The sequence below is a fragment of the Erythranthe guttata genome, chromosome 4 (genome assembly GCF_056151865.1).
Source record: "Erythranthe guttata isolate IM_541 chromosome 4, IM_541, whole genome shotgun sequence".
In the NCBI taxonomy this organism is placed as follows: Eukaryota; Viridiplantae; Streptophyta; class Magnoliopsida; order Lamiales; family Phrymaceae; genus Erythranthe; species Erythranthe guttata.
In genome coordinates this window covers 5,822,091-5,834,459 of record NC_142536.1, presented here as the reverse complement: position 1 = coordinate 5,834,459, position 12,369 = coordinate 5,822,091, and the positions used below count along the sequence as shown (strand labels likewise).

The 12,369-nt window shown below is 34.2% G+C and overlaps 2 protein-coding genes across 5 annotated transcripts; both read left to right on the top strand.

Moving 5' to 3' along the window:
• Positions 1-446: 446 nt before the first annotated feature.
• On the top strand, positions 447-4,264 carry LOC105972418 (uncharacterized). Of its 4 annotated transcripts, none has more exons than XM_088816694.1 (7): positions 577-840; positions 939-1,190; positions 2,181-2,354; positions 2,450-2,556; positions 2,811-3,136; positions 3,542-3,767; positions 3,877-4,264. In XM_088816694.1, exons 1-7 carry the CDS (start codon positions 703-705, stop codon positions 3,899-3,901), a joined length of 1,248 nt encoding a protein of 415 aa, XP_088672820.1. In that variant the 5' UTR covers positions 577-702; the 3' UTR covers positions 3,902-4,264. The 4 variants fall into 4 exon arrangements, with proteins under 4 accessions (XP_012852828.2, XP_088672818.1, XP_088672820.1 ...); XM_088816693.1 differs by having other exon boundaries at positions 936-1,190; XM_012997374.2 differs by having other exon boundaries at positions 447-840; positions 936-1,190; positions 3,542-4,264.
• Positions 4,265-7,832: 3,568 nt separating this feature from the next.
• LOC105972223 (E3 ubiquitin-protein ligase RSL1) lies at positions 7,833-9,795 on the top strand. The gene is made up of 2 exons (XM_088817638.1): positions 7,833-8,909; positions 9,640-9,795. The coding sequence occupies exons 1-2, from the start codon at positions 8,008-8,010 to the stop codon at positions 9,710-9,712; spliced, it is 975 nt and encodes a 324-aa protein (XP_088673764.1). The 5' UTR covers positions 7,833-8,007; the 3' UTR covers positions 9,713-9,795.
• Positions 9,796-12,369: the final 2,574 nt, after the last annotated feature.

Sequence of the window (12,369 nt, the reverse complement as noted above, 5' to 3'; positions counted from 1 at the left end):
AAATACATCATATAGTTTTGGGTAAATTACAACCACCCCTAATGTATGGTCAAATTACAAAAACTCTCTTATTGTTTGGATAATTACAACCACCCCTCAACTCCTCAAATTTAGTGGAATCTTCGAGGTTATATGTAATATTATCACTTTTGTACCCGTCTTATCCCATTCGAATTCTACATTTTGAAGCAAGATGATCATAATATGTGTTTTTTATCTTGTATATATCAGATTGTGTTGCATCAGAAACTGTATTTTTCCACAAAACGAGTACAAATTAGAGCACATTCTACGAAATCTAGATGATTATATTGAATTTGACACCATAAGGATGGAGGTATAAGAAAAAAATATAGTTGAGGGGTAGATGTAATTATCCAACAAAGAGAGGTGAATTTGTAATTTACCCTATAGTTCTAAGGCGTAATAAGCACCAAAGAGCCACAGGACCAAGTTGCAAGATGCGCGCGTGCGAGCAGCACGTGCAAGAGTCGCCGAAACTCGGACACATTTAAACGCGACACGTGTGAGTCGCCGTCCCCGAATAAAATACATGAAATTGCAGTTCAAACCCCCCTTTTTCCTTCACCATTATTTCCTATTACGCCTCTCCTCCTTTTCTCTTTCAGTTCAAAAAAAAAAAAAATCAAATTCGAAAAATAGTGTTTTTGATCCAAAGAAATTAACGAAGTAGCAGCAACCATGGTGCAGTTGATGAAGACAGCCGCCGCTGAACCGGAACCGCAGACCGAAAAGACGGCGGCGGCGGTGAAGACGGAGGAGGTGGTGGTGGAGGATTCCTTAGAGGAACAACACGGCCCACTGTACAAACGCCCCAAAGTATTCTTCTTTTCTTTCTCTGTCTTTTTTTGTTTACTTACCATAAATAAAAATTCAAATTCGAATTGTATATACTTATCTATATTGTGGTGCAGCAGAGTTTGGAAATTGGGGGTTTCACAGTGTCACCTTCGCAATACAACCCGTTAGCCGAGCCGAGCCCGTTAGGTTTGCGCCTGAGGAAAAGCCCGTCACTCCTCGAGTTAATCCAATTGAAGCTTTCTCAATCAACCTCTCCGAAAAGTGGGGCCCACACTAAAAAGGATTCGAAAGCTGGTGCTTCCTCTTCTGTCGATAAGTTGAAGGCTTCCAATTTTCCGGGCTCTGTTCTTCGAATCGGAAACTGGGAGGTAAATATTTGTGTTAAATTACGCAAAATAGTTATTACTGATTTACTGGTGTCTATTGATATCACAACGGGTAATGATATACGCAGGCCAAATTAAACATTCAGGCACTTTTTTACCATGATTTTTTACCTTTTTACCGTAACTATTTACCTTTTGTACTATTCATATGCACAAAATCGGACTTTTTTTTTTATTCATGTGCTCGTGTGAATTTACGCGAGCACTTGGCAAGTGCTCGTGTGAATTTACGCGAGCACTTGGCAAGTGCTCGTGTAAATTCACGTGAGCACATTAACAATTTTTTTTTTTTTTTTTAACCCACTCGTGTGATTTCACACGAACAGAGAAGATATGCTCGTGTGAAATCACACGAGCAGAAGTCTCTGTTCACATTTCACACGAGCAATTAAAAAAAAAAAAATATTGTTAATGTGCTCACGTGAATTTACACGAGCACTTGCCAAGTGCTCGCGTAAATGCGTAAATTCACACGAGCAGGCCAAAGTCCGACTTTTTTCGTTTTTTTTTTCGGATTCGTAATCTACATAACAAGAGGATCGTAAAAACGTAAAAATTACCTCCGATCTGTTGACGATTTGCACGGGCTTTGCAAAAGAAAATCGAAAGGGTAGAGAGAGTTTTTGAGTTTTTTACCTTTTGTTTTTTGAGAAATGGTAAAAAATGTGCCTGAATGTTAAATTTGTGCCTGCACAAATCAATTTCAGTATCACAACTCACAATTAAAGTTTCCGAAAAGAGTTGGAATTTTCGGAGATTAAAATTGGGTCGGAAATCGGAATCTAATACGTATTCCAATTGGGTTCCAAAATAAATCGGAAAAAAAGGAAATAGGGGCTTTCGGAATTCGGAATGAAAAATATTGTCCTAAATCGAAGATTTTCGGATCTGAATCGATGGAATTCGGAATTTCTGATCCTATTTCCATCCCTAGTATCGCAAATAATTAAATTTTGTTGTGTGTGGGTGCAGTATAAATCGAGATACGAAGGGGATTTGGTGGCGAAATGCTATTTTGCGAAGCATAAGTTGGTTTGGGAAGTTCTTGATGGTGGTCTCAAGAATAAGATCGAAATTCAGTGGTCGGATATTATGGCTTTGAAGGCGACTTACCTAGATGATTCACCCGGGACTTTACATGTTGTGGTAATTATTAAATACTCTGTTCGTTCATTATATTTTATTTTATTTTTTTACGTTTTTTTTAATTTAAACACACTCGTTTTTGGTTCGATTTGTAGCTTGCACGACAACCTCTTTTCTTTAGGGAGACTAATCCACAACCTAGGAAGCACACTCTTTGGCAGGCAACCTCCGATTTTACCGATGGGCAAGCTACTTTACATAGGTAAGGTATGATTCATTCGATAATTGTCGGAGATTATATCAACTTCGTTAAATTTACTTATTATTCGTACGAGCTCATTATAAATAATAGTGGTTCGTTCCCTTTTGTCCTTTTCGCACGAGTGCCATTTAGACTTTTATCTATAATTTTGAGTTTATGTTAAATTTGAGACTAGGAAATCGTGTTTTCTGTTTATTCGGAGATTTACGATCCGTATTTAACTTCGTTGTTATTATTATTTATTTTTTTCGCAGGCAACACTATCTTGAGTGCCCGCAAGGCTTGTTGGGGAAACATTTCGAGAAGTTAATGCAATGTGATCCCCGTTTGAGTTTTCTCAGTCAGCAAGGGGAAATAGCATTAGATTCTCCGTATTTCGAAACTGGAATTTCCGGTTACGATAATCAGAATGAAAACAATAATGAGTTGGATTTGAATAGAGAAGGAAGTCCCTCGTTTTTCAGCTTACAAGATACCGCTTCACCTTCAGGGGCACAATCGTCTTCCTCAAAGAATGATCTAGATGCTTTTGGTAGACGTTCGGAATCTTACCCTCGTGAGACGCCTTCTCCAATTTCAGGTAAAATTATTCACTGAACGGTTATTTTAAGGAATATGCTGGTATCGTAATCATGTCATATGCCTATTTACTCGACATTTAGGGGGGTTATTTGCCTTAAAAAAACATCATAGGGGGGTCTTGCGAATATTTATAATCACAAGGAACTTTTTTAGCAATTAGATATAACACAGGGGCACTAAATGCAATAAACTCATAATCCATTAGTACATGCATAAAACCTTTTTTGATCATTTGGTAAAATAGTAACATAATACGCCATCTGTCCCGATCTAGTATTTCGGCTCGAAATTTTGAAATTGCAGCGATCTAGATTGTACGTTTGTATAGGATGATAGATTCTTTAAAGATGCTTCAGAGAAATCGAGTACTTCCCATTACTAAATCCCGTGTTATTATATGCAGTCATGGACACATCAACGGTCGAATACATGAAAACCGGCAGAACAGAGCAGCTAAAGTGGGACCAGATAAAGGTACCCGGGACCCACTCGTCTATGTCAATGACTGATTTAGTCAACCACCTCGAACATCGGATATCCGAACAAGGAATATCAGCATCATCATCTCAGAATCCGATTCTCTCGAGCGATGAATGGCAGAGCTTGCAAATATTGGACGACATCCAAAGGTGCTTATTCACCGAAAATAATAATAATATTAATAATGGTCAACACTCGCCCGATTCAGATGAGAAGTCACTCATGTCTAGGGTCAACTCCCTTTGCTGCCTCTTGCAGAAAGATAAAGATAACGATAATGTAAAGAGAGAAGAAGACGAAAACCGTGGGGATGTCAACGAGGTTTCTTCTTCTTCTATGTCGAGGAAGGATTCTGCAGGGGATCTGTTGCTTAATTTGCCTAGGATAGCTTCTTTGCCGCAGTTCTTGTTCAATATTTCGGAAGATTACGAGAATCGAGCTAGGTGAATGTTCATGTGACTTTTAGTACTAATAAGATGTAATATGTATATGTAGTTGTGTAATTGCTCCTTTTTTTTTTTTTGAAGGATTAGAAGATTCGAATTGATGGTGAATCATGAAACTTGTGTTGTATATATACATGTTTGTTTTTGTTAACTTATAAAAGAAACAAGAAATAAAGATAGGGCTTTGAAATGTCTTATAACATAGGTGGCCATATTTTTATTCTTTTTTTTTTGGTCGAGAAGGAATCCGCAGCCAACTTTATTAATACATTTGAGTAAATTTATGCTCTTGTATAATAGCTTGCAATAAAAAAATAAACAAAGTCAATCCAGACTTTACTTTAATTAAAATAATCATTTATGTCAAATGATCAAAGTAAAAATAAAAAAAGAATATAACCAAACTTTGAAACTAATATTAGTTCGTTGAACAAAGTAGAAATAGAACGTTTCAAGTCTTTGCAGTTTCCAAATTTCTCTTCTTTAAAAAATAAAAATATCAAAGCTTCAAAGTCACATTTTCCTTCCACGTGGGATTGAATTTGAATGTCAACCCAAAAACTTTAATTTTTTTTACTGTAAACCACAAATTTTTCCATCTACAAAATATATAAATACAAAACAAGGAAAATAGGGCACAAATAATTTATTAATTAAAACGAAAGCGGATTATAATCTTCGTAATTCCCTTGATTCTTTTATCTTATTCTATATTTGATTCAAGGGCTTAAAAGATTGTTCTTGAATCGAAATATATTATGAATTCGAGACGGAGGCTCGAGACGTGAGTTTGAGAGCTCGATATCTGTGTGAGTCTTAGTTTTACATGCATAGAATGACTTCTTTTATAGACGCAAGCTAGGGTTTCTTAGCACAAGCTAGGATTTCATGATTTGCAGCATGGACCGGACATTTTAAAGCCCAAATATATTATGGACTTTAATTGAGACCTAATTAATAACCAAAATAAATCGATTATTAATTAGTAATTTATCTCAAAATTTCGATGTCTACACGGACACTCGAGGATACCTGTCAGACATCTTATGAGCCATTTTGCTATTTCTAAAAAGTTTGTTGGAATATCAATTCTTCGAATATTTTTGTTGCTTCCCTAATTATTTACACAATTGCAAATTGATAGGTGATAGCATAATTTATTTTGAATATTGTATTAAAATATATACAAATAATTTATATATAAGTAAAAACTTATATATATATATATATATATATATATATATATATATATATATATATATATATATATATATATATATATATATATATATATATATATATATATATATATATATATATATATATATATATATATATATATATATATATATAACATATTTATAAATATACCCCTAATTTTAATATTTACACATTTCGTCCGAGCTCCAGTATCTCCTTTTTTGGGACTTGTGGTTTCAGCGTATTCATTTTTCTATTTCTCTGTATCACCGTTTCTATATCCGTGCCACATAGATATCAACTGTTACAAGAATAAAATTAAGAAATTACATAAACTACGTTCATTAGGTGTTCTCAATCACAATCTTACTTTTAGTTAGTTAAGAGTCCTTGAAAAGATATGTGTTATTGAATGTTGGTGGTCAATTGACATGGTCAACTCTACTAATATATACTTATGATAGATACACTGGTTACTGGTAGTTGCACTAAGCCAATAACTAATCTACGTTATAAGCACAGTTGAAAAAAAGTCTTTAATCGAGTCGTGATTGGGCAGTTAAAAATTAGTATTTAATTTCCAAATTGATTTTAAATAAAATAAAATAAAAGTGTCGAATTTATAGTAAGTGTGTCCACACCACAGTCCTTACCTGCCTCCTATGTATGTAGTAAAATATTGAATCAACCAACCAGACTATTGTCGTATAATAATAAATAATGTTATCATTATATTGTCTATAAATAGAAGCAATTAATTAGCTAATTAATTGTTTAATATCTTAATTAACAACAGCATCTCCCAACCAATTAGCCTGAGAAAGATGATGGCTGGCTTGATCAAGCTGATAGTTATACTTGTAACAATTTTAGCTATTTCTGGAACTCAGGCCAGAAAATTCCCAGGCAATTATTAATGCTCTCTCTCTCTCTCTCTCTCTCTCTCTCTCTCTCTCTCTCTCTCTCTCTCTCTCTCTCTCTCTCTCTCTCTCTCTCTCTCTCTCTCTCTCTCTCTCTCTCTCTCTCTCTCTCTCTCTCTCTCTCTCTCTCTAATGTTATATTAATAACTAATTTTTGTTAATCCCTTTTATATATGTCAAGCAGATAATTATGCAGATGATATTCATGCTTTAACGAAGGCTATGAATGGAATAAAATCAATTGAAAAAATGGCTTCCAATATTTTCGTTTCTTCAATTCAGATTACAAAATTCTTTTGTCATAAATCGAAAAGTTTGAGAGAGTGGTTGATTGGCGTAAGTAATGTTGGCCGACCACCGCTGCCACCACCTCCACCACCACGGCCACCGCCGGGTCCCCGTCCCGTTTCATATATTGGCTGGAAATCACACCAAAAATCCACGCCGGAACCTGAATAGTTTTTCTTATTTTTTATTTTTAATTATGCTTTAAACAAGCTACTTGCAACCATTTATTTTTGGAGTTGATTTTATTTACATAGGAACCTTTGTATGTGTAATGTGTACGTGTCACGTAACACGGAAACTTCAATTTCGTAATATTTCACCATGTCCATCCTCCTCATTTTCGTATCAGTGCTACATAGTATGTGTGTGATATATGGTTATTAGTAATAATTTTTTTTTTTAATTTAAAGCACATAGCTTTTTCAATATATTTTTGATTGACTTACGTTTATTACTTATTTTACATTTTAATTACTTTTAGTTTATGTGATAGCATGAAATTATGATGTGAAATACAAATGTAAATTGAAATTAGAATAAAATATAAATAGATGATTTGGAATTTTGGACTAACAATTATATTAGAGATTAAATTCTGACTGGATGAGCTGATATTTAATATAAATCCGATTCAACTAATTTTTTAACACGTGGCACTCCTAAATCTTAATTCTTAATAAATCATGCTGATTATAATTAAAATCTTAATTCTTAATAAATCACGGTGATTATAATTAGGGTCAGAGGGGTTATGGGTTATGCTCGAATTTTCTTTTTTCTTTTTCTTTTTTTTTTTCTTTTTCCAATTATTAGAATCCTAATTATATTTTTATTTAAATTATGCAGTGTCAATCATCTCATGTCATCCGATTTTCTTATTAAAACATGCAATCTGGTCTAAATTTGCACCCTTTATATTATAGTGACACAATATAGCTAGAGATAGGGGTGTAAATTGTATTTTTTTAAGCGAAAACTAATTCGAATTTTGTTCACAGAATAAAAAAATTAATAAAAAAAATCTCAAAATTTGGAATAAAACCTTCAAATCGAATCTTTATGGAAAAGTTTGAAAATATCCATTTCTAAGTCACACGTAGTATAAAATACATAATAATACTGATTATATGGGTAATTTTTGGGGGAAAGAAAATCTGAATTTTTGTCAACAACTTTAAAATCAGAATATAATATGTATTTGGATTCACAGACATATCAAATTTCCCCGAATTCGAATTCCCATACACAAATATTTTCACTATTGGTTTAGAAATACTTTTAAGTTTATTTGCTTGTTGTCCAAGATTTTAATATTTTTTAATATCAATTAATCAATTAATTAATGTTTTTGTTGAGAAAATCAATTAATTGATAACACTACGTAACAAACAAACAGAGGATAGATACGTATTTAAAGAGACCTAAATCACTATCAATGGTAACTAATTATCGATTAGTTAAAGAATTTAAATTGGATTCTAACTAGCAATTTATCTTCTTCCGTCCGCAAAAAAAAAAAAAAAAAGAAAAAAAAAATGATAATTCTGTTGAAAATAGCGGCGGAGGCGTTTCGGTCATTGATATTCAGCCCCCAACCTCAAAACCCGGCGGCGAAGCAAAACTCCGATGGAAGAGCCACCACCGTCTTTCGACCGGAAACTAGAAACTCTCGGCCGTCGCACTTCCTAATAATCCAGGCCCAGAATTTAATGAATTTTAGACAGATCAACATATATCAAGACCCATACGGCGGCGCCGCCGGCCAACACATCGGAAGTACTGTCGTATTCCTACTTTTCTCCGCGGGCGTTTTCGCCCATCAGAAAATCACGGCGGAAACAACCCACCACTCCGCCGCCGAGGAAGAAACTGTTTCCGTAAATTTCACCTGCGAGATCTGCGCCGACGAGAAACCGTTAACCTCGTTCCGCATCCTCGCCTGCAACCACTGGTACTGCTCCGACTGCATCGGAAAGTACATCTCATCCCAGCTCCTGGAGAACAACGCCGCCGCCATCAGCTGCATCGCCGCTGGCTGCGAGGACCTCCTCGACCCATATCACCTCCGGTCGATCCTGCCGGAGAATGTGTTCGTCCGGTGGTGCGACGCCCTGTGCGAGGCCGCGATTGAGGAAGAGGACAAATACTACTGCCTGTACAAAGACTGCTCGGCGTTTCTGATCAACGACTCGGAATCGAGAAAGGAGATCATCGCGCAGGCCAAATGCCCGGCGTGCGGGAGGTGCTTCTGCGTCACGTGCAAGGTGCAGTGGCACGAGGGTTTCTTGTGCGAGGAGTTTCAGAAGCTGAGAGTTGACGAAAGGAGCAACGAAGATTTGATGCTTATGAATCTTGCAAAGGAAAACAAGTGGAAAAGGTGTCCACGCTGCAAAATCTTTGTTGACAGATCTGAGGGTTGCTTGTTCATGAAATGCAGGTTTCTTTCTTTCTTTCTTTCTTTGTATTTTTGTGTGTGTGTGCGTTTTTTTTTTCTTCTAATCTTTTTATTTGCATGCACTACACATGTGTTGATTCAGGCAAATTAGATGCTACATCTGTTTATTTACACTGAGTGAATTTGAATCGTATATCTACACATAATCACACATATACACATGTGTATATATGTGTATTTAGTGGGTAGTTATCAAATCAAATTTACTGTTCAAATCCAACCCGATATATATAAGCAGGTGTATCATCTAACTTCTCGTGTTGTATCATATGATCTAAAGTCAAATGCAAAAACAAACCATTTGAAGCTCACTAGCTATCTAGGGTTAATGAAGGAAAAAAAGATTTTTTTGTGGGGTTTATATCAGTGCAAATTACGGCCATCCCGATCTGGTACTGTCAAACTACGAAAAAATTCTATTTTTTTTGGTAATTACAATCATCCTTCAACTATGTATTTTTTTACACGTCCGTTCTTATGGTGTCAAATTTACCTATTTAAGGAGCATTTTTTTGTAAGATAATAGATAATTGAGGGGTAGTTGTAATTGCCGAATAGAGAGGGTTTTTTTCCTCGTTATTTTACCTTACCTCAAGAGTTGCCGTAATTTGCCGTTTATATTTATTCAAAATAATAGATATAATTTTTCTTGATTATTTCAGAAAATTGTACCATCTCTTGACTATTGTCAATTTTGTTTTGTTGGTTTTAGGTGTGGATATACTTTTTGTTACAACTGTGGAGCTCCACTAAAAGGGCACTACTGTACCAATTGCAAGCACTAATTGTATTTGATGTTCTTTTGTAACATGATTATTATTAGACTTTATGATTAAATTGAATATTAGATTTCTTTTATTTTTTTTTTATTTTTTACTAGTAGTAAAGAAATCCGCAGGCAACTATATACATGTATTGGGTAAACCTATACTCACGTACAATAGACTTAATTTGCTACATTATAGCTAAAAAGTTCTAGTTCAAGTAAAAATATATTCTAAAATAAAACCAATCATGTTATTGGTTTATTTTATAAGAGATTGATAATTGATGAAGAAAAATCCAACTTACATTACACTATGGTTTATTAGATTAACTTAATTGTAGCTTTTACCAAAATCTCATTCAAAACCATGAAACGTTGATAAGGGAAAGTTGTATGCTACATCGAGTTATTTATACGGAATTTATCCTCTTACTGACAGTAGTAGAAAATTGGCTTTTTACAACAAATTTTTTTGTTACGGTAAAAAGACGTAATTAACTAAAGGTACATTTTACTAATCTTGGAGTCGTAGTAAATGCTAGGATTTTACCGTAGCAAAAAAAAAATTTGCTACACCGTAGCAAATTTTGTCACACACGTATATGCTACGGGGCAAATTCATAACAACGATTTATCTCTTCTTCAACCTTCGATCTTTTTTCTTGACAAAAAAACCTTCGATCTTTAACAACGCGTGCGCGTAAGCAAAAACCTTTTTACTACGAATTTGGTACATTTCGCTACGGTTAATAGTCGTAGTAAAAAGTCATTTTTCTACTAGTGTAGGCACACACATATACATATGTATGTGTGTGATTATATGCAGATTTACGTTTAATAATCACCCGGTGTACATAACCTGGTGTAGCATAGAATTTTCGCATGAATAAAAACATAATGTTATAGTTGATAGGGGTGGAAAATGGACAAGAATTTCATAATTCTGGTCGAATTCGTTTATTGGAACATTTTTTTTTTCCATTTCAAAAATTGAAAATACTGACTTTTATTTATCTAAAAATAAACTTTAGTACAAAAAGTGTAATTAATAACTATATTGAATAAGAAATATATATATATATATATATATATATATATATATATATATATATATATATATATATATATATATATATATATATATATATATATATATATATATATATATACACACACACACATTATTGCAATGTTTATCAAGAATAATATTCTTTTGAATTTTACAATAAAAAAATCTTCACTATATATGTATTGAACAAAACCCTTTTCCGCTGACCGACTTTTGGTGGCTAAGGTTTTGGTTTTATTTTCCGTCGCTAAAATGAAGTTTTTCATGGCAATGGCGATAGGCTGGGCTTGTTCTAAGATATTCCTCCGTCATAACTCCGTTCCAAGATTAACGGCGCCGCCTGCATAAAAATCCGATGTGGAGGACAAGGGTTTGTTTCTGGCCAATATTTAATAACTTTGCTCTTTCAGCAGAATACATATATACATATATATTAAATTTAGTTTTTTAACCGTTGTGAAAAATATTTGCCAGAATTTACGACGGAAATTAGAGACGAACCGCCGGCACAATTTTTAGCCAAGTTTGAGTAGTATTTTTCATTACTTTCGGAGAATTAATGGGATTGAAAAATACGAATCTAAGAGAATTTGTAACTTGTAACTACAAATGGTATGTTTGAATCTATAGTTATTAGGGTTTTAGGATATTTTTGTCACTCATTTTAATTAATTTGCATTTCCTTTTGATGCACAGGAGACTCGTAATTTATCCTGATGGTATAGAAAAAGACAACCATATTTCCGCGTATTTGGAATTGATTACTTCTCTGCCTGCGATGGATTCGGATATTAAAGCCATCTTCAATATCTTCTTGTTTAATCACAAGTTAGACAATTATCTTTGTTTCCGAGGTAATTTACATAATATATAATAATACAAGTCTTTATTTATATATAACAAAGATAATTATATTCCTCATGATCGATACGGTTATTTTATTTCGGTTTTTTTTTTTGTTGAATCTTTTGTAGGGAATGTTAGAAGCTTTACGAAAACAAAGCCGAAATGGGGATTCAACAAATTGATCTCGGGGACAATTTTGAGAGATCCATCAAACGGTTACATTTTCGACAACGATTGTGTGTTTGGAGCTGAGGTTTTTATCATAGGAAGCCAACCGATAACCGAGTCTTTGTCCCCTATCAAACCGCCGGCGCCACCTTTGCATATTCCAAAATCCGTCATCAATTGTGACTATGATCTTGGCTTTGTACTGTTGGCCACTATTAATATGGCATCAAGTATGTTGAGCTGCGTGGTGGCAAGTTACTTGATTGGTTATTACGGAACCATGACAAGACAACGTCGAAGAAAAGAAATTAGACTCGTGGAGAACTCGCAAATTATCGTCATCTGTACATGAGAGTTGACCATAATTTGGATTTGTACTCGAGTTTGATGTTGCGAGCAACTACAATATTTCTTTTTAAAGTGCAAATTTATGATTTTTTAGAATTTGTTCCGTTGAAGAGGTTCGAATTTGTTTTGCTAATTTGCTCAAACTTAGCTCGTCATTATACGATAGTAAATGCTATTTTACTTGAGGATTCATTATATATGTTCCACTTTTGTCTATATTTATCGGCTCGGATTTCTAATAGAGG